The sequence below is a fragment of the Cydia strobilella genome, chromosome 3, assembly GCF_947568885.1.
Source record: "Cydia strobilella chromosome 3, ilCydStro3.1, whole genome shotgun sequence".
Taxonomy (NCBI): domain Eukaryota; kingdom Metazoa; phylum Arthropoda; class Insecta; order Lepidoptera; family Tortricidae; genus Cydia; species Cydia strobilella.
This window is the reverse complement of record NC_086043.1, coordinates 15,846,299-15,869,926: the sequence shown is the minus strand read 5'-3', so window position 1 is coordinate 15,869,926 and position 23,628 is coordinate 15,846,299. Positions and strand designations below refer to the sequence as shown.

At 38.7% G+C, this 23,628-nt stretch overlaps 1 protein-coding gene and 1 long non-coding RNA gene across 5 annotated transcripts in view; one reads left to right on the top strand and one right to left on the bottom strand.

Annotated features, from left to right (window-relative positions):
- Nucleotides 1-23,628, top strand: part of LOC134756031 (uncharacterized) — a 473,838-nt gene that overhangs the window by 333,782 nt on the left and 116,428 nt on the right. The window lies entirely within an intron of this gene.
- LOC134756004 (odorant receptor 7a-like) overlaps nucleotides 1-23,628 on the bottom strand; it is a 154,779-nt gene that overhangs the window by 123,082 nt on the left and 8,069 nt on the right. For 3 of the 4 annotated variants that reach the window (XM_063692771.1, XM_063692770.1, XM_063692772.1), the window contains one exon: nucleotides 22,589-23,019. In XM_063692771.1, the coding sequence (XP_063548841.1) occupies nucleotides 22,957-23,019 (63 nt within the window). In that variant the 3' untranslated portion in view covers nucleotides 22,589-22,956. Of the gene's footprint in view, nucleotides 1-22,588; nucleotides 23,020-23,628 lie in introns of those variants that run through there. The other variant, XM_063692769.1, reaches the window with a different exon arrangement.

The window sequence follows — 23,628 nt, the reverse complement described above, 5'->3', positions numbered from 1 at the left end:
TGAAATACTTTAGTTAGGCAAGCACTGCTGAGAAACATATTAAATCACATTTACAATCAGGTCTATCGCGAATTTATTTTGTTACCTTTATTTACCGACCACCAGTGTACCTCCACCAGTGTACCACCTCGTAAAAACTAGTGCCTACGTCAATTCTTAGGATTAGTTGTCAAGCGGACCCCAGGCTCCCATGAGCCGTGGCAAAATGCCGGGATAACGCGAGGAAGATGATTTACCGACCACCAGTGAAACCTGTGTCGAAACATCGGTAAATAAAGGTAACAATAGTTATTTGTTATGCAAGGCTGCTAAGTGGTTATTTGGCATGAGTGTTGAAAATGAAATCATGGTTCAAAGATAGATTCCTGAGCGTAGCGAGGCTTTCAAGACACGAAACGCCAAATAATTTTGCAGCCGTGCGGAACACACAACTTTTCACCTCACTACGGCGAGATTAATTAACCAAGACATAACACACTCAAATTCAAACAAAGTAAACAAGAGAAAAGCACACATATTCATCGTGTTCGAAATTCAAATGACTTTTGCACGCTAGCGGATAAAATAGACTTTTGCACGCAGATTTCGCGCTATAAACTGAGGTTTTCCGCGCGAGTGAGGTGAAAAATAAATTCGCGATAGACCCGATTGTAAATGTGATTTAATATGTGCGCGAAAGTTTTAAATGAAGTTGCTGAAAAACAGCCATGAAACGTAGCTACTTCAAACTAAATGTGATTGCAATTTAGTAGATTGGTTGACACGAGCGTTTATAAATCTTCAACTCCGCTCAAGATTCCAAAGAAACGAACATTTAATCTCAAACTTTCATACAAGATCCAGGCGTTTATGGACCGAAAAAAGTTTCTTTCACGAGCCCATTCGAAGTTGGCTTTTGTTGTGCGAGAATGTCTCCCCGGCTACATCAGGTGTGCACTGGAAACAATCGCGCTTCATTAGGGCAAACAAATCAGAGAGTTTTTCTCATTTTGCGCATAACAATACTGAGCGGATAAACGTTCCGCTTTAGTAGTCTGTAGAGGATGCAAAGTAAGGCTAAAATCAGGTAGATAGTTTCAAGGAGATTGTATTGCTTTTATCAAACGGATGAAGTAGGGAAACTCGAAGTTTTTAAGTTCGTTTTTATACATATGTTGTGTTCATATGTTGGCATTGTATGTATTTTTTCGTGCGACGGCTCACGCGGCATGCCGGATTTCATAGTTGTCTGTGAGGGTGACAGAAACTTAGCCCCTTGAAAGCGCTATCGCGTATAAAATGACAATAAAAAAATCAAATCTAAATATAAATCATAGAACCCTAGAAAATTTAGACCCCTGGGACTGGGATTCCAGGCGTTAATATGTGATCAGTAAGTCTATTGAACTCGTTAAAAATAAAAATAACTAGTCTAAACTATCGGATACTTTTCAAAGTACGAGTAATTAGCTCAATATGTAATGACAGTGGAACATAAGTAGGTATTTTATTTATAAATAAAGCTTGTCCCAGAAAAAAATTACGTTTATATTCGCACAGGTTGCACATCAGACTTCTGACCAAAAGGCTTAAGTGTTATAATGTAAAAAAAAAAACCTGTTTCTTATTCTTTATAAAAATAATCCTTTTCGTTAACATTTTCGAAGATGTCGTGATGTTGTACAAACACAAAATCGAGGCATTTCCATGAAAAACTAACAGTGAAGTTAATCTATGTAGTTAGTAAGACCAGTGCCCCGTTTATCAAAAGCTTGTAGCATGTAATACAAGCGTAACTCACTTTTTAACAGCTTTTGTTAGAAAGGGACTTCCACTTGTATTACAAGCTACAAGCTTTTGATAAACAGGGCACTGTTCAAAGGGTGTTAAATTAATTCTAAGAAACTGATGGTAGACGATGGCGGACTGGAAATGGTCATAATCCCGGGTTTTCTAATAAATAATACAGAGAAGAATATCATAGCTGCGTTGCAAAAACGCCTATTACCCTGTCTGTACTATATTTAGTCAAAAGTGCAAAACGTACAAATGAACAGTGCAAAGTCCTAAAAAAATACTCTATAAAGACCTACAAATAAACTGAAGTACCTAACTAAAATGCAAAATAGTAAACTGAAGTGGAAACCACATCTACCATAATCCAAGAAAGTCAACAATATCGAATTTGTGGAAAAACACCTTATTCCTCCCAACTGCTCTGAATTAAGATTCATTAAAAAATAATAGGCTCGTATGAAACAGAAACTCTTAAACCATAAAAGTAACGCCATATCAGTTGAAAACTTAAAAGTAAGTCGAAATGGAAAAAAGCTTAAAAATGAATAACAGAGTCGTCGAAATGGAAAAAAGCTTAAATATGAATAACAGAGTCCTATTGTACCAAACCGGATGGCAGCCATTACAACAAAATTACGAAATTTCTGGATTTATAAAGTCAAAACATGCGTATGTTGTTTATTCAATTTGTAACAAGAATTTACCATCAAACAGTTGATTTTTAACTGTTGCGTAAGATTTTGTGAAAATTAAAATGCGTAATTTTATTCTGGGACAACCTTTATACTTACGGTAACTTATAATTTCTTCCGCAATGAAATCAAAATCCAATTCAAAATCATTGACTGTTAACGCATTCAGTATGCCACAACGACTCATTATTAAACTGGGATTCATATTAATTGCATTCCGATTCCATTGACGATTGCAATTATAACTGGTCAGCCTACTCTAAAATATAAAATTGTCTGTACACTTACCTATACCGCAGCTTATATTCATAGTGCAATATTGTACTTTTTTTATCTCTCATGCTCTGAGTTTTACTTTCTACTTGGAACCATCTTTAGGGTTCCGTACCCAAAGGGCAAAAACGGGACCCTATTACTAAGACTCCGCTGTCCGTCTGTCTATCCGTCTGTAAGTCTGTCTGTCAACAGGCTGTATCTCATTAACCGTGATAGCTTGACAGTTTAAATTTTCACAGATGATGTATTTCTATTGCCGCTACAACAACAAATACTAAAAAGTACGGAACCCTCGGTGGGCGAGTCCGACTCGCACTTGGCCGGTTTTTCTTATTTTAGTGGGTTTAGAAGAAAATAATTACTATATATAAATTCGATTGTAAACGTATTGTTTTTAGACAGTTTAAAAAAAAGCACGAATTCAAATTTGAAATGAAACTAGTGACCACGTGATGATATTTTATGCAATCTTAGTACTGGTATACCGTTTGTATCCGTATATGATTTACTGTCAAAATAATTGTCAAAAGTAACCGTCATATTTTGATCGCGTCCGGAGCGAGCCCGACCGGGCATCTGAATCAAAGGAGAATTATGACAGATATATGGCGAGTCATAAAAAATAAAAAACCGGACAAGTGGTTTTTTAGTTTTTATGATTACTCGTAGCAATGCAAATTTGGTTCTAAATGGGTTTGTTGTATTATTTCCACTTTGCTGATTAACTCCCGATTCCATAAATAACGATATTTTCTCCTATATTGAATGTCATTATAATTAAATCTAAAATCGACGCCATGGTTCCTAAGAACAGATTTCGCTATCTGTCATAGTTTCTGACTTCTCCTTACTGACCCATTTGGATTGATCATCCTGTATACTTGGTCATGTTTTGTAAAATATACATGTATTATACTTCTCTCGTATTCGAAATGAAAAGTAGTTTAACTCAGGTAAAAGGCACCCATTCTGACTCGGACTATTGGCTGCGCCCGAGCTCCAAAATATCTTGTCAAAATTGGGTGCCTTTCATCCCTTAGTTCAAACAATCTACTATTTCTAACGCCTTTAATTTCATTTTAATGCATTCGGAAGAACTCCGCAGAAATAAGCATAATATATACGTATACCATTTAATAATACCGCAGTGTATTTAAACAATTTTATTTCTTATCTTTGTAAATAAATTCCAGGAATAAAATTGGTATTTTATGCTGACGACACGAGTACAGTCTTGTCGAGCCCAACTATTGCTGATCTAAACGCTACTAAACTTAACTAAACTTCAAACATGGCTACGGGCAAATAGTTTGATTTTAAACAGCTCAAAGACTTATGCTATAAAGAGACCATAAGTGTTAATATAAATGGCAACCTCATTCAACCCGTAGATAGCACAAAAATATTGGGTACCTAGATAACCTAGATGAAATATTAAACTGGAAGCATGAATTAAACAGTATAGAAAACTCAATTAGTTCTGCTTGTAGTAGTAGTAGTAACAAGTACATAACACAGAAAGAATACAGTAAATGTGTACAAAGGCGAACTCATCCCCTTAAAACTTGTTATGCTATTCGCCTTAGGGATGAATTGACTGTCGAATAACTTAGGATGGTGTACTTTGCGCTTGTAGAATCCAAATTCCGCTACAGTATAACACTTTGGGGCAACAGCTACAGATACAACGTAAATCGCGCTTTTCTGGCCAAAAAAGATGCAATACGTGCTATAACTAGGCTTCCTCCATGGGGAAGTTGTAGGAAACACTTCAAGAGTCTAAAAATACTTACTGTACCTAGCCTCTACATACTACCTATAGTTTTTTTAACGGATGTTATCAAGCATTCGCAATCGTTATGAATCGGTATCCGAAATGGTGTTGCGGGAAGCCTCTAGGACTGAACTTGACTCCAAAAGTAGCTCCGAGACTGGAGGTTGTAGAACACAGCGCCAGAGTTCAATTCAAACGGTCAAATTGTTTAACAAGATGCCTGGTTGGTATTGTATTGTATAGGTGTATAGGTGTACTCACTAGGTTAATACCAATTGTATATATAGGTATAATGAATATTCAAACACGGTGTAAATTGTTCTTGAACAAATCAACTGAAACTGAAAGTAACACGATTATTACCCATTATTTACTTCGTAGCTTGCCGCAAAACGAACTGTACAGCATCAATACAACATTTGTTGCATATTCTCGGGAGCTGCCGTAAATTCCGAATGTCGAAGTTTTGTCTATTTGCCTTTATACCACTTGCATAATCGAGCGATTGGGGGGCAAATAGATGAACGAACAAAGTAGTGCGTACTTATAAGGCCTGGGCGTCAACGATTTTTACCTACTAAGTGGATAAAAAAATATATCCCCACATTTCCATATACGGTTACGACTATAAATAAATATTTAACGTAAAGTTGGAATCACATACTTATAACTACTAGCGACTGACGGGGTAACAGGCCTGTGTCACCCGTTTCACAGGAAAACTACTGACCGGACTAAGTTATAGACCTCGCAACGCTCAAGATTCCACTTTTCAAACCACTGCTTACACTCGTGGTCCAATGAGGGCTAACGCGTATGAATTCGCCGCTAGGGGCGCTAGTGTAGATGGTGGTCTTCGCAAAGTTCGAAATGTCAAATGTCACTTGTCATTTTAGTGACTGACAGCTGTTCTTTAGTCTTTTGGACCACCATCAACAGAGGCGCCAACTGGTGAGCAAAAAAACGATAGCCCTCATTTTGGATTCTTTCGCTTTATGTGAACATTTTGCATGGGGAGCAACTGATTTATTTATAGCTCACTCAATATTAACTTTGTTGCCTACGTACGTATTTTATTTTATATAAGTAGGTACATTTTATTATTACAGTAATAGCCCGTTGTTTGAATATTCAGAGCCGTGAAAAGGAATATAATAACGGTCATAAAGCAACAAAAGAGTACCGTAAATAGGTAACACATTTTCCTGAAATATAAACGTTAGTCACGGCTGTAAGAAAAGAAAATGCTTTAGCATTGTCACGGAATGGAGATTTCCTTATACTAATTTAATTGTAAAGACGAAACGAAAGAAATCTCCAAAGCAAATAGACATTTAGTAATATGAAGTTAAAGTCGACATTCATTTGGTAAGATTGATCTGAAATATTTAGTCCCTTTTTGTTCGGGGTGCAGTTACGTAGTGAATGCTAATAATGTGAGGGAAAGGGCTGGCCGCTTGTTTTAAATTTATCGGATAATTAAAGTTAATTCCTCTAGCTAAATTATGCAATGGAAATAATTTTATTTACTGTTTCAAGTGTGGTGTTTGATAATGGTTTAAAATAAACAATTGTGAGATTTAATAGCTCGAAAGGTCGGATTGAATTATTTCTATTGGATGTTTTAAGTACGAGTAAGTAGGTACTTACTTTATTACTTAGCTGGCGCGATGACCCAAAACGAGTCTTGGCCTCCAACACATCAAGAGCACGCCACTTTGCTCGGTCCAGAGCGGTACGCCAGCTTTCGCCGACGCCGAGCTAACGGAGATCTGTCTCCACTCTACCTGCGACAATAGGATAAATATCTTATCGTACCTAAATTAAGTAGGTATCTAAGCACATTCTTAATTTTGCCATTAACCATAACAATGCCATTGCAAATTAGGTAAAGTAAGGAGAGAGTGTGCATGTTAGTCAGGAATGATCATTATGATGAAGCACTTTCAAGTCACGTTACTCTGTCATATAACCCGTTCTCTACCTAAGATCTACCAACGTAGATTGATGATGAACACACTACCTGCATGAAGTAGTTTTGGCGATCGTGTCGGAAGATGTTGGCCAGTATCGAATGTTGCTTTCGAATACCTACATTTTCAATTCACTAGCAATATATCAATGCATCAACGGTTTCTCTAGAGACCAAGTGAGACCGCAGGCGTACTCGCAGATTGAAAGGGGAACGCTGTATGTCGCGCCGCAGAATGTTTGAACTGTCGTTGAAAACTTTTAGTCTTACAGGACAGTTAACATTATACATCAGTAATCACAACTAACTCACTTATAATTTAGGCCAGGAAATAAATGCCCAAAAAAAGGTATAGAGGGAAATGCTTGGAACACAATTTATGACTTCGTAGCTTTGTTGGGACTAGTTAGGAGGTGAACATATCAAAAGTCCCCGGCCATAACACTGGTACTGGGGGGAGGGGGGTTTGAAGGTTCCATTTTTCGGTTTTTCGATTATATCTCGGAAACTATGCGTCTGAGCGACTTGGCCACTTATACAAAATGAAAAGAGATTTAATTTGTTACAAGTTTTATTCAGTCAAGTTTTTCGATATCTTGTACAGTTTTGAGATATCCGCTCTTGAAGGTTTATTTAGGGCTCTCATTTTTATTCTGATTATCTACATCAGTGAAGCTGCTAGGCCGGGTTTGGTTATACCATAAATGAATTTAGCACCCCCGATTTATACGAAAACGTTACCAAAGTCGCTCAGACGCATAGTTTCCGAGATATAATCGAAAAACCGAAAAATGGAACCTTCAAACCCCCCTCTCCCCCCAGCACCAGGGTTACGGCCGGGAACTTTTGATATGTTCATCTCCTAACTAGTCCAAATAAAGCTACGAAGTTAAAAATTGTGTTCCTAGCATTTCCCTCTATACCTTCTTATTGCTTGGCTTAATTGCGTTATTTTCAAGTTATGTAGTTTATAGCCTGACTAGACTTGGCAGTGAACCTATATTTCTTTTTTAATATGAAACGTACCTAACTAACTATTGCAGAAAGTTTGAGACATGGGAGAATTGTAAGCCCACTAAGTTATATTATAAGGCCAATTTTAACTGCGCCAGTATTATTAATTTGTTTTAAATTTTATTATAACTAAAGGCGGACTTAATGCCTCATGGCATACACGTGATACATATACATGACATAACGGTCGATGAATATGCACAATCAAAAATTAGATCTTAGAGCCACCACACACTAGCGTCTCCCGAGTATCGGCGTCTAGTCAACTCTTTGGCTCGACGCAACGTGGACGCATCTGCGCAGCGACGCTATTTTCCATTTCCAAGGGGGTGGCCCTTAAGCTCCCGAAAAGAAATTAAAAAGGTTATAAAAAAGAACAAAAGTACTACAATAATACTGTTTTCCAACTGGTAACTGTGGTGTGAGCGACTCTATTCGGGTTTTCTTCAATCGTGAGTAGCATTAAGAGTCTGCGTCGTGTTTAAAACATCAGCCAGATGGTCTAGTTAGACTGCTTCTATAGTGGTAATTTTAATAATTTTTCAGCTTTTTTCCCCAATTACCTACTTATTTTAAAAATCAAATTACTAAACATGTCATTACAGACAACCATATATACTTATAACATACAAAAAGAGTTGAACGAGTAGATAAGTAAATCATTTAATCAAACCTAATGACTTATGTACAGTCACCATCAGATATATCGGAGCGGCTGAGGGATTCAAAAATATCTGAACACGCACCTAGCGCCATGACAATAGAGGCGTGTTCAGATATTTGTGAGCACCTCGGCCGCTCCGATATATCTGATGGTGACTGTACCTATACCTAATAACAATGAAACAATTTTAAGATGACATAAAAATGTTTTTAGGGTTCCGTATTCAACTAGGAACCCTTGCTGTAAGTTTCGCCATGTCCGTCTGTCTGTCCGAGGCTTTGCTCCGTGATCGTTAGTGCTAGAAAGCTGCAATTTGGCATGGATATCATAATCAATAAATCCGACAGTCGTACAATAAAATAAAATAAAAAAATTTTTCGCTTTAACCTTACAGTGTGGGGTATCGTTGGATAGGTGTTTCAAAACAAATAGGGGTCTTGAACAATTTTTTTTTTATAGTGAATATCTTTGGGAAATAATCGCTCCGAAAGAAAAAATGTGTCCCTCCCCCTCTAACTTTTGAACCATGGGTCCAAAAATTATGAAAGAAATCGTAGAAATAGGGCTTTAGAAAGACATTAAATGAAAACTATAGCGAACATGATCAGTTTAGCCGTTTTTGAGTTATCGCAAAAAGTCTCCCCTTCATAGTAAAACGACGTAAGTACAGCCACAGTTAAACGTTATTACGATATTAAATGGGGTTTTAAAGGTAGTTGGCATTATTCATGTATATACCTATAAAGTAACAATAATAAAGTAATAATAATATATGTTAATATTTAATATTTGAGTGAAAATATCCTTCGCAAAAATGTAAGGTTAGGTATATGTCAAATCAAATGATGACCGGTCTGGCTGGCCTAGTCGGTAGTGACCCTATAGTCCCGGATTCGAATCCCGGTAAGGGTGTTGTTTTGTGTGATAAACACAGTCATTGGTGTTTTCTATGTATTTATATACATACATATAACATTATAAACTTTCGCGTTTCGTATTTTGAATACTTAATCATAATTTGTGAGCGCGGATGTAGTGAGTGTTACTCGTACGTGTCAGACTATTGATAATAATCAATAGGTACATTGTGTGGTGGGTGGTTTGAATTTTCGATGTACCTTTACATTTTGCTCGGACATCAGCCGCAAACCACGTTCGACGTGTTGCCTCCCTGTCACACTTACGTACGAATTTACAAGTACGACAGAGAAGCAACACGTCGAACGTGGTTCGCAGTAGGACCTCAGGTATCCACAAGACCAGTGTAAACTGCGTCGAATCGTTGGAAATATATGTGACAAAATGAATTTGCGATAGAACCGAAACAATAATATAATGATTTATTATCTATCAAATGTGTTTACATTATTTGCAATTTCTATTCACACCAGATTAACCTATAAATTTGACCCGCATAGAATGACCGGAGTCAGCACACAAGCACGAAGCACGACCGTAGTGCATAGTATGGAGTGTAGAAGTAAAAGGACGAAAATCTCTATATATGAAAAGTGTCCACCAAAAACAGTAAATAGGCGGCGCCACCATACACTGAAGTACCTAGACCATACACCTAGAATAGAATAGAATAGAATCGTTTATTTGTGCAAAAAAGGGTATAAATTGTTGTTACATAATATTGTTTCCACTCCTTGATTTACCATAATACATGGCCTAGTATTTTATATAGATGTGCACCCGTGTGACCGTGACAAAATTAAAAATGCGTTTTAACATTCCTGACAACATACTAGAAACTACGTAATTTGGTCGAGTTATTTGCTGCCCCTCCCCCATTTCATTTCTACATTATTATACCTCTTTGGTCTCAGAGCCTACCTAGCGCCACCGGAGAGATTAGGAACTATTATTTACAGCTGAAAGCGGTCACTTTTGCAACAATTCTGCCATAAGAGATTGACATCCTTTCTATACCATCCATAGTGCATAGGATTCAAATTATCATGAGATGACGTCTGTCATAGCTAGAGATGAAATATTTTCCCAATAAATGCGATCGCTAAAAACCGGCCAAGTGCGAGACGGACTCGCGTTCCAAGGGTTCCGTACATAACACAATTTAAACATTCAAAATTCTATACAATATTGTTAGTACCATTGTTACAGCCATAGAGTAACTTAATACTAGAGCGGTACTGTCATAGTAAATTTTGTAACCACAGTAAATTCACTGCCATCTGTTGACACACTTTAAAACTAAAAATGAAGATTTTTAAAAATACGATAGAATGTATTTAAATATAGATAAATGAATTTTTTTATTTGCATTAATTATTTTTATGATTTTGACCCATGTTCTTTCACTGATATGCGTTAAAATTGTTAAATAACAAACGAAACCGTCAACGCCATCTATACGACTGTAGGCCAAAACTAGTAGCGCCCTCTGAACGAGAATCAAATTTTCTTGATTTTCGAGGCACGTTTTTTCCTTAGACTGTATCCATCTATTACGGAGTTATATCTATCTTTGGTTATAGCTATGTGTTAGTAAATACATTAAAAATAAAAACAAAACTTTCAACAATAAAATCAAAATCCAATAAATTTAAATAATGAATATAATAATAATAATAAAAAAAAACCGCCCTGACAATGACAGACGTCTCGTAAAATGTTTATTGCTATAAATATATTTTTATACGTTTTTATTGCAAACTTATTGTGTATTTTACTATCAAGTGCATGTGGAATCTACGTCATATATGGAATCGTGAAATAAATGCGACTGAAATGCATAGAACGCAAATCAATACTCACGCCACTGACGTGACATTTGCATGACAGAAAACATAATGTAGCACGATAAATAAACGTATAAACAGTAAATAACGTAATATAATGATTACGAGGAGTCGAACACGTGCAGCGGATTCGACAAGCGCACGACCACCACCCCCGCACGCCTCGTCCAGTTCTTCGTCCACTACGTCGTCAGGCGACGAGTTTGCAACGGCGCCTGACACAGACGGGTCCAGCGACGAGAGCGGGCCGCCGCCGCCGCCGCCGCCACGACCACCTGCGCGACGAGGGCGGCCACCGCTGCCGGCACGCTTGGGGCCTGCGGGACATCCTGCCCCGCCCACGGCTCCCGCTGCCGGTGGTATAGTGCGTCGCATGAGATGGTCTCAATCCATTAATGAGAATGTCATGCGCGCCTATTATGGGGCTACAGAGGGGGGAACACAGCTATCCGCGTATCGTTCAAGAATACTGCCACTGTTTCAGGTTCTTGAAATCAGGTGCGCGTCATTCAGCGGCTAAAGCGTTTGGATGATGCGACACTTGATCGGCTTCGCCTGGAGGCTCTCTTTGGTCGCGCAGCCTCCGCCTCGGTGCGAGATCTGCCCGCCACGTCGCCGGATCCGGTGCCCGCACCCGACCTGGCACCGGGGGCGCCGCGGGTTGATTTTAGTACCGACGAGGGGGATTTTGCGAGTCAGAGCGTGAGTACATCTGCCAATGAGCAACTGAGGAGGACTGGAAGAGGCGATTACGCAGTATCGCGCCACAACCAACTCTAGGCCACGATTACCACGTCTGCCTATAAATAGATGCAATCTAGCGCTAGTGGGAGCCCTAAACGCTTTACTAGAGCCACATTTACGGACTAGTAAAGATTTAGATGATACGCACTCGATCTTGTACTGCGGAGCCATCGCGGCGTGCCGTGTTGCTCGAGTCAAGTTTCCGGACGCTGAACGTGCACCTAGGACCGCCGGAGGTGTCCCTGCATGGCAAGCGCGGATCGAGCGACGTATCAGCTCGTTTAGGACTCTCATTGCAAAGCTGATCTGCTTTAGGGGGGGCAACAACCGCCCCCGAGTAATGCGCTTTGTGAACCAGGCGTTCGCGGGGACGGATGTCAGGCCCCGCGACTACATGGCCAATGTCACAGAGCGCATCGACTTTCTAAAGCAGAAAGTCTATGCATGGGCAAACCGTATTCGCCGCTACAGAAAGCGTGTGGATCGATTCCAGCAGAATCGTCTTTTTCAAAGTGACCAAAGGAAGGTGTACCGAAGGTGGGAGGAAACCGACTCTCGTGTGTCCGACGTGCGGCTACCGGATGCTACTGCCATGACTGATTTCTGGCGTAGCATCTGGTCAGTGCCTGTGGAACACACGGAGGGCGGTTGGATAGACGTTGTCGAACGTGAGTGCGAGAACATCGAACCTATGGGGGCTATCACCATCAGCCCCGATGACGTAAGATGTGCCATCCGTACGACCCAGAACTGGAAAAGTCCTGGACCGGACGGATTGCACAACTTCTGGCTAAAATGGTTTCGATACTCGCACGCACGGTTGGCAACGCAGTTCCAACAAGCCCTAGAGCTCGGTTCCCTCCCACCTTCCCTAACAACTGGTGTAACCTTCCTGCTCCACAAGTCCGGTAGTACCACGGAAGCAAAGAACTACAGACCCATCACGTGCTTGCCTACACATTACAAGCTCCTTACATCCATTTTGAGAGCAAAAATTTACGCGCACATTGTCGCTAACAACATTTTGGGCTCCGCTCAAAATGGATGTAGGGTTGGGTCCCGTGGTACTAAACAGCTCCTCCTCATAGACATGACCATATGCCAGCAAGTTCGGCGGAACAGGGGGGCCCTCTCGGCCGCCTGGATTGACTATAAGAAGGCCTATGATTCGGTGCCTCACTCATGGCTGAGAAGGGTATTGGAGCTGTATAAACTTGATGCAGCTTTAATATCCTTCCTAAGTGCGTGTATGAGGCAGTGGATCACAGTCCTTCGTCAACCAGGAGGTGGAGATGACCGCCCTGGCCCGCAGGACTTTATAAGGATCGAGCGAGGAATATTTCAGGGTGACAGTCTGAGTCCCCTGTGGTTCTGCCTAGCTCTGAATCCCCTCAGCACCCTGCTGAAGGATTCAGGGTTAGGTTGCCAGCTTCAGAGAGAGGGTGAAGTCATTTCTCACCTTCTGTACATGGATGACCTCAAGCTATTTGCGCCAAATAACCAAGACTTGATGGTGCTATTGAAAACCACAGAAGTTTTCAGTACCGCCATCAGAATGGAGTTTGGTGTCGATAAGTGTGCGGTTATGCATGTACAGCTGGGGGAGGTTGTAAATTCAACAAATTTACAACTTTCTGAGACAATGTCTTTCAGATCTATCTCTGAATCAGAAACCTATAAATACCTTGGTATGTCACAGTCGTTGGGTATTGAGGGCGAGGGTATTAGACGGTCGGTGAAGGAGCGCTTTTTCAGTCGGCTCACAAAAGTCCTTAACAGTCTTTTGTCAGGAGGCAATAAAGTGCGCGCCTTCAACGCCTGGGTAATGCCCATACTCATATACTCCTTTGGCATACTAAGGTGGACTCAGACCGAGCTGGACGCCCTGGATCGGAGGGTCCGTCTACTACTCACCACACACCGTATGCTACACCCACGCTCGTCAGTTATGAGATTGTACATCTCACGGAAGTGTGGAGGTCGAGGCTTCCTTAACGCCAAAGATCTCCACAACCGCGAGGTGTGCAATCTCAGGAATTATTTCCTTAACAACGAGTGTGGGATGCATCGTGATGTGGTGGCAGTGGACAGGCACTTCACGCCGCTCTCCTTGGCAAACGAGAACTGGCACAAACCTGTGGTACAAAGTGCTGCGGGCCGCAAGGCGGTATGGGAGAGTAAGGTGCTACACGGGCGGTTCTACAAGGCCCTCACGGGACCCGATGTAGACCTGCTCGCGTCGGTGAACTGGTTACGATTCGGGGACCTCTTCGGAGAAACCGAGGGTTTTGCTTGTGCAATTGCGGACGAAGTTATGATGACGAACAACTATCGGAAATATATCCTGAAGGACGGTACGGTCGACATTTGTCGGGCATGCCGCCGTCCCGGAGAGTCGCTCAGGCATATCATTTCCGGTTGTTCTCATCTTGCTAACGGCGAGTACTTGCACAGACATAATCTCGTAGCCAGGATTATTCACCAGCAGCTTGCTCTTCTATACGGCCTTGTGGACTGCGAAGTACCGTACTACAAGTATTTACCTGTGCCAGTTCTCGAGAATGGTCGTGCCACGCTCTATTGGGATCGATCTATCATCACTGACAGGACTATTGTAGCCAATAAGCCTGACATTGTGATAATAGATCGATCGCAGCGCCGGGCCGTGCTCGTCGACATCACCATCCCCCATGGTGAGAATCTCGTGAAAGCCGAGAAGGACAAGTCCAGTAAGTACCTAGACTTGGCTCACGAGATAACCGCCATGTGGGATGTTGATTCGACGATCATTGTCCCGATAGTCGTTTCAGCGAACGGTCTCATAGCGAAGAGTCTCGACCAACACCTTGAGACTCTCACTAGGTGGTTGGATCAAGGGTCAGATGCAGAAGGCAGTGATCTTGGACACGGCGCGGATAGTCCGCCGGTTCTACTCTCTGCGGCCCTGACCACCGGTAGCTTGGGCCCTGCCCCGCTGCTGGCGGCACCCTAGGTTAGGTTTTTTTTTTATAATTTGTTTATATGTATTTTGTATTGTTTTGTAAGTGTTTTTATATTTTACTTTTATATGCATATTATAAAAAACCTAACATAAGAAAAATAATAAATAAAGAGAATAATAATTAGGTTTTTTATAATGTGTTTATATAATTTTGTAATGTTTTGTAAGTGTTTTTTCCCCTCACTAGCTCGGAAAGTTGTCGTTTATCCTTCAATACAAGCGGGGAAAAACGCGTTTTATCCACTAGTGGGGAAAGTAATTTGACCTTGGATGGAGCGTGTTTAAGTAGCTTGACAGATAACAAAACGTAAAACGCTCATGATAATGGTTCGTTCGATATTAATTATCATTAAATAAATGGTTTGAGAATCTAATAAAAAATACCAAATTTAGCTTTATTTAATGATTTTAAGTCATAAACCTTAAAATTCCATAAGAAACGTTTGTTTTTTTATAATGATGTTAAATATAATTCTGAACGCACAAGTTGAGTCGATGCAATTTCAAAACGCATCGTTGACATTTCATACATCAAAAATGTCAACATTGTCAACAATTTTTTACTTAAAACCTTTTCTCATCGACTCGCGTAAAAATACACAACTTCCAGAGTTTTCTGTTATAATATCGTAAAGAAATGAGTGATTCCACTGATGAAGATGATCTAACGCCTGTGGATGTTGCACTTTCCTCGCTATAGTGAGGTGAAAAGTTTTGTGTTACACACGGCCGCAAATGTATTTTACTTCTCGTGTGTAGAAACACTCGCTACGCTCAGGATTCTATTTCAGAACCACTCGCTTCGCTCGTGGTTCACCTATAGAATCCTTTCGCTTGCTCGTGTTTCAATTCTACACTCGCGGGTAAAATACAACTTTGCACCCTTGTATAACAAATAACTATTATATTTTACTTTTATACTCATATTGTAAAAAGCCTAGCCTAAGACTAAAAATAAATAAAGGAATAATAATAAATAAACAATAATAATAAATCAGTTTATTAAAAGACAACATAGGTCCACACATTACAATGTAACAAAGCATAATTACAATTAAATAAATTAGATTAAATTAAAAACAGAACAGAGATCAGTAATATTTTACATATCTATTTACTTAAAGCACATGTGGAGTGCACTACAGTGGTTCAGGTATGCCCCATCTAACCTGTCAGCATACATGGCCAGGATGCTGTTGGTGCTGTCCCTCACCCTGCATAACAATGAAGCGGCTCTTTTGCGCATGATGGCAGCAAAACTATCCACGCATAATAATTAATATGTCAGATTCAAAATAATATAGACTAGAATAATAATTAGAATGTCAAAAATTTACCATTTTTTGAAATGTCTTAAAAAAACCCGTAGGGGTCGGATCAAAAACTAAGTAATTAAGTCCGACTTACGCTTGACTGCACATTTCTATTAGGTTTTCCTATGATCTGTAGGTAAAGAGCTATATTGTGGTTTTTTTCAAAATTTTAGACCCAGTAGATTCAGAGATAGAGAGGGGGAATGGTAATTTTTTGCCTATATTCTTGAATAGCTTCTAAACTGTTTTTCCTAAGATTATAAAAAATATATATTTGAGATTCTCATAATTAGCTCTTTCATTTGATATGTAACACGATATAGTTTGCTAAACTTTATTTTTTAATTTTCTCATTTACCCCCCAAAAACGGCCCCGTGTTTAAAATTTATTTGTTTACGTTACATGTCAGTCTTTGGGTCACAAACTTACATATGTATACCAAATTTCAACTTAATTGGTCCAGTAGTTTCGGAGAAAATAGGCTGTGACAGACGGACAGACAGACAGACAGACAGACGCACGATCCTATAAGGGTTCCGTTTTTTCCTTTTGAGGTACGGAACCCTAAAAAATAGGCTTAAACAAGTAAATAAGTTGCCACACCATTCTCGCCATCAGCAGCAGGAGTCAGCACTGGGCGCGTGACCGCAGCACTCCGCTACTAATCAGTGTTTGCGATCGGCACATGAGTTGCTTTGAGTGCACAATTACGATCCACTATTTAACTTCCGAGTGGTTTAGACGACTTGTTTTGTTTGATGCTGAGTGTTGCCTGATCAACTCAGCGAATGCTACTCATAGTGTTATGTTCCTGCCGGTGAGTAAGGTTGCCAGAGCTCAACGAGGGTGCGGAGTGTTAGGGTCGGCAACGCGCATGTAACACCTCTGGAGTTGCAGGTAGCCATAGGCTACGGAAACTGACCACCATCAGGCGGGCCGTATGCTTGTTTGCCACCGACGTCGTAGTAAAACAAAGTGTTTAGACAACCAATATCATTCAAACTTTAGTTGCTTATTTTAATTTGTGAGTTGCATATTTCCTGCAGCCCATAATATGTGTAATCAATAATTACCTACATACTTAGAGATATGTACCAAAGAGGATACTAAAGCGGTACTGTCATAGTAAATTTTGTAGCCACAGTAAATTCACTGCCATCTATCGACACACGATTAAAAGTATTAAAACTATAAATGAAAATGTACAAAAATACCATAAAATGTAACATTTAAAACTTTCGCGGTTTGAACACATATTAAATCACATTTAGAAACGGGTCTATCGCGAATTTATTTTGTTACCTTTATTTACCGACGTTTCGACACTGGTTTCTCTGGTCGTGGTAGACCCGTTTCTAAATGTGATTTCATATACCATAAAATGTATTTATATTTATACTAGCTTTTGCCCGCGACTTCGTCTGCGTGGACTTAGTAACCGCAGCTAGAGTAAGAATAGCGCCTGGAAAATATCTCATAGCAATCTAAATTTGAGCATATTATGCACACAAATTAGCAGGCACTTCGTTAATTATCTCAATTCCACCCCGCTTTTTACTTTCTTAAGGGATGATTTTCGGGATAAAAACTATCCTATGTGCTTCTCAGGGACTCAACCTATCTCTATGCCAAATTTCATCTAAATCGGTTCAGCGGTTTAAGCGTGAAGAGGGAATACACAGACAGAAAGACAGACAGACAGACTTTCGCATTTATAATGTTAGTATGGATGGATAAATGTTTTTTTTTTATTTGCTTTAATTATTTCTATATGATTTTCACTGATATGCGTTAAAATTGTTAAATAACAAACGAAACCGTCAACGCCATCTATCCGAGAGTAGGCCAAAGGTAGTACGGTTTTTCCTTAGACTGTATCCATCTATTACGGAGTTATATCTATATTTGAAGATACGAATTAATATTGTAGGTATACCAACAAATTACTACTATGAGTCATGTTAGGTACTTGAACTCAATAAATGAATTGAATAGAAATTTAATTGAATACCAATTATTTAAATGTTAGAATTAAAATATACAGTGGCTAAAAAATAAGTGCATTCCCGTTGCCAGGGAGGTTTTGGGATTATACTGAGCAACTTTTACTATGGGACCAACTAGATATTTAAATCGGTGAACATACATTAAAAAAAATAGCCACAACCGAATACAGAACCTCCTCCTTCTATGAAATTGAAGTCGGTTAAAAAGTAATTATATAGGTACTGTAAAAGAATAACTGTATATACTTAAATTTTACAATTAGGTATATTATCTGCTTTAAAGATTTTCCTCTCCATCATCATCATCGAATAAAATGAGAATTTATTTGCTAAGTAATTTGGCGCATTATTAACGAAAAATGTCGGTCATCAATTAAGCCTAAAAGCTAAAAATCCTGAGTTACCAAAACACTTGACGTGTTGACGTAACAAACAGAAATCCTTAAGCACTCATTTATAAAAGCATAATTAGTTCTCAGCTAATGAACAATATTTTTTCGTAAATGCCTGAAGCGCGTTAATTAATTTAGAAAGCGAGCTTAATGTGCGCAAGTTTGCTCATAGCTGGCTCTAATTTGCTCAGCTTTAGAGCAAAGACGTGTTTCCATATAGAGCGAAGATTCCTAGGGAGTTATTTAACTAATTTTATATGCGGTGCAAGTTTTAACCCCACTACCATGTGTTTGCGTTAGCGCTGTCACGACTACATCGACTTAAAGCTAGAACGTTAAGATAGATCACTTCTTACTAGTTCGCCTATTATTTTATTCAGAGTATTTTGTGTGCGTTTTGTGTTCTGAGAACGTATGAAATAATTTTAATTTATGTGTCTGGCACAGTTATGAATGGCTGAATAGCGTGATTCGTTGCCTAAATTAGTCTGCATTTTTATATTAGACCTATTTCGATTTGGTTTTGCCTCATATGCTATATGTATTGAACAGCGGGATTGAAACATACGAAAAAAAGGGATATTTATATGATTTTCACATTAACAGCGCGTGCGTGTGACTATTATAAGCACCTACAGATGAAGTATTACTTGGAGAAAATTCGTTTTCGTTACCAATATTAAGATGGTCAGTGTATGCATTACTTAATTTTAATATGTGCTCTATGCCTTACTTATGATATGACAACACTGAAGTTGCCTATGACTGTCAGACTCTTGATACGTCCTTTTTCTGGAAATCTATCTCGTCACGTAAGCATCCATCTAATTTACCTCCGCTCCTAGTCTTAATATTAAAGTGTAATCTATAGCCTTTTGCTTTATGTAATTGCAAATATGAGTAGGTTTACTTAGTCAATTGCTTTTTCTTTCGTGTGCATCAAGAAAGTCATCCCATATAGTCTGTGGGGTTCCATGCGCACTCTGCGTACACCCGACGATATAATAACGAATTCGGAGCTGAGTGATTAATCTTGATACTGCTTTATCTGTCTTTTAGCTGAATTAACCAAAGTCGGCAACTCAAACTACGGCAGCCTTCGAATTAGCTCGGGGAATCCGCTGCAGAGTACAAGTAAGTGTTCCACTCTTTGACTTACAACTTGAGCAAGTTGTCGAAGGAAGGTGGCCTAGAATTAACATTTAACTAGATTCTTGTTAGAGAATTAGTAAATCTAGAAAGCCTTTTTGGCGTCAAGTATTTGAAGTATTGATGCATGATTTACATGACGTCAGTTGAGCCTCTCTATTGCCATGATTACTAAATTAATTAGTATGCCAGTTTCAGCTCTGAAAAACTATTATGACCAACTTAGACTTGGCAGAAGATTTAAAGTATGTATGTACGTCAATAAGTGTAAGAACTTCAGTGATTCAATCTCTAATTTTATTATTACTTATATAATTCGAGGGCAATAAAAACTGTTGAGCCAAAACGCGGAATTTATGTACCGGCAATATGCCATCCACAAACGCGAGAATATTACATGAGTAAGTAAGTATAGACAATCGCTATAAATATTCCTAGCGTACCTAATAAAGCCCAAAATAAAAGAAGTTGGCAAAGAATAGTAGCAACAAGGAGCATATTATTCAGTGTCACCAGCGGGCCGCGTCCTGTAATATATGTTTTAATAAAAGGGTTTCAATTCGCGCCCGTGCATAGATCACACGAAGAAACCCGAAGTATCAATAATATCGAAAGATCTTCAATTTATTATTCATTGAAGTCGCTGGGCGGGCCCGGCCGCTCTATAAATCCAGGGATAGCCACTAAATCATCGTTTGCAGCCGGAAGGACGTGTGCGGGCGCCATTTTTATTCTTTATTCCTGTCGATGTTTACGAATGGAAATATTACAATCGGTTTTGTAATTATTGGTTGACCTACTTCACGTCGTGGACGGTGGACTCTATCAAAGTGGGAAAGTGTTTTTTGATTTAGACGGAATCATATGGCTGTGTGTGTACATTGGATGATACGGGGGAAGGTAAGAGCTAAATTTCAACCTAATGTTTCGCCAAATAGAGTTTTGATCCCTACGGCTACGTATCTTTAAGAAAAAATCCTCAACAAAAAACTGTCAACACTGACTCATACATAGTTGATAAAATATGCAACATATTATGCAACTCAGTACTTTACGTTTGACGTAAGGCGTGATGTTATCGTTACATACTCGTATGCGGTTTAATATCTACGGACGCTACGGTATTGACGACTACGGCGTAGACTGGGTTATGATTTCTCATAGCTCCATCCTGTCCAAAAAAAATATACATACCTACTGAAACTAAAAAATACTCTTTTTTTCAATAAATATTGTCAATACAATGAAAAAATATCACAAACTTGTATCTCAATCAAAATGGTCAATTATAGATATCAGTTTCCCTTGTGATACGACTTTAACAATCACAAATATTAGGGCGAGCGAGATGCCTTGACACAACGCGCACTACTAAGAGCGAGCCATTTATATCATATCAAAACTGTAACTGATTTAAAATCTGAATTGTTAGCAACCGAAGTCGCAGGCTAGGTCTAGTTGAAGAAAATCGACTTAAATTTTATTGTAACAATCAGACAAAAACTTAAAATATGTATGTATTTTATTGTGTATAGTATTAATAGTATATAATAAAATAGTAGTACACTCAGAGTTTTGAATGATTCACGGTTAGTTTCACTAGACTTATATTGACCGGGATATAGACCGTGATTACCTTTTGTATTATTTGTGAGCTACCGATATTTCGACGCTTATTAACCAAACCAGACAGCGTACAAGTGCCAATTTCCGCGGACCCCAACTATTCGTGTTTTCTTACTTAGCAATATTTCGTGGCGTCCCCAGTCGGCACTTTACTTAGGTCGCATCGGGTCTGGGCCTGACATTCGCACGCGGCATTATACCCAATCCATGCATTAACAATGTATTCAAAGGCCTAAACAATGAGAAGCAGGTGGATCGCGGCATACGCTCCACCCACTGAAAGATTCCATAAAAACTGTACCAGTACCCTCGTCACGTCCCGACATCTTATTTATCTAGTCACGGCCAAAATCATTGTTTCCTTTTTTCGTTGTCTGTTCGCAAAAACGCCTTATTACTGCCACTGGTTAACTGCTGGGCCATTGTCCTGGTGCTTGTGTGTGACGTCTAGTACAATGCTGAGAAAAAGTGTTTTTCCATTTATTCATTTGTTTCCTACACCCTTTCCGGTACTTAATGATCGCAGTTCCTCAATTCGTTTTACGGACGACATATTGTAATAAAATACAAACAGGTTAAGTATATTTATTTATTTATTATGTATATTATTTGTCAATGAATCAGGATAGGATACGGACTTAGTATAAAGCAGTGCAGAATCATATAAACAAATAAATATTTGTGTTCATCATAATGCGGTTAGATATATATACATAGATACTGTTGGCGACTGGCTGGCATGCGACCTCTTTCGTACATGTTATTTTGTAAAATCTTAAGCTAAGTTTAGACTAGCAAGAACTTGCATGCAATTTGCATTACATTGCGGTATTTATTTATTTAATCTTTATTGCACAAAAGAAAATACAAATGTACAAAAGGCGGCCTTAATGCTACAAGGCATTCTCTACCAGTCAACCTTCGGGCAAAGCAGATAACTTGTAGGCGGTGCAACATCACGTTGTAATTACAAAACAAAGTAGGTATTTTACACAACTCATACAACTAATATAAATAATACATAGGTATAATACATACATATATAATTAAAATATATATATATATATATATATAAAGACATATACAAACACATACATAAGAAATCAGATGAAACTAACAAAATAGACGCTAAGAATGTGTCATCTCATAAACATTTTGAATGCAGTTTACCTTAGTAGTCAGCAATGTAACGTAAATTGCATGCAAGTTCTTGCTAGTCTAAACCTCGCTTTATTACTCTTTATTATTGTTCTATGTCAAGTACTGATTGTCAGTCTGCCTTGTCACCGATAAATATTGTGCGGTATTTTCTTGTTTAGTATTTTATTAAAAGTATTAATTTATGATACGTGTTTCTATCATCTCATCTCAATATACAGTCCACCGTTAGCTATCAGATACGTAGGTACTAATAACAGTTTGTTTAAAATATTCCCGCATAGAGAACCGCCCTTATTGACTTACTAAAATTATCCAACAAAAACTTTACCATGAACACCGCTGAATACATATTTCACAATTTCATATTATATCCATCAATCAAATATAATTTGCAGACCTCGAGTTCACTTTCAGTATTCTAATTAGAATCAATATTGCGAGCCAGGGTGAAAATTAATAAAGCTTTGAAATTTTAAGTAAGTAACCGAATTCGTGCTACCTTTTGTCACTGGTTTGATATTTTAGAGGAAACCTTAATTTCAACTAAATTTATACTGAGTCAACTTTACACTGAAATTGATTACATTTTGTAATAAATGGTGCGAATACCTATTTTAATACGATACAGATCTAATTTTGCCGAGATTGCATGTGGCGCAGCAAAGTGAAGAATGAGTACGAAGAATTCATAATCTGGAAAAAATGCCATGTTTTAGTCACCTTCCAGGCTTCCATACACACCTAATGTAATACGTTCTCTTATACTTATTTGCGTGAAAAAAGTTTTCCCCTCACTAGCTCGGAAAGCCGTATTTTATCCTTTAAAACAAGCGGGTAAAAACGCATTTTATCCACTAGAGGGGAAAGTAATGTGACCTTGGAGCGTGTTTTAGTAGCTTTTGACAGATAACAAAACGTAAAACGCTCATGATAATGGTTTGTTCGATATTAATTATCGATATAAATTTAGCTTTGTTTAATGATTTTAAGTCAAAAAAAGCCTCAAAATTCCATAAGAAACATTTGTTTTACAATGATGTTGAATATAATTCTGAACGCACAAATTGAGTCGCTGCAATTTCAAAACGCATCGTCAGAAATGTCAACATTGTCAACAATTTTTTTACATATAGTTTGTCAAAGGACTGTCTCATTTCAAACATAGACAGAGAGAATCATACTATTTTTGTCTTACACAAGTACACGCACCCAAAAGAAAAGGATGAGTAGTTTATTTTTGTTCTTATTTACTGCCAATTTGGTTTGACCAACTATAATTTGCATAATGTTATACCATATTGA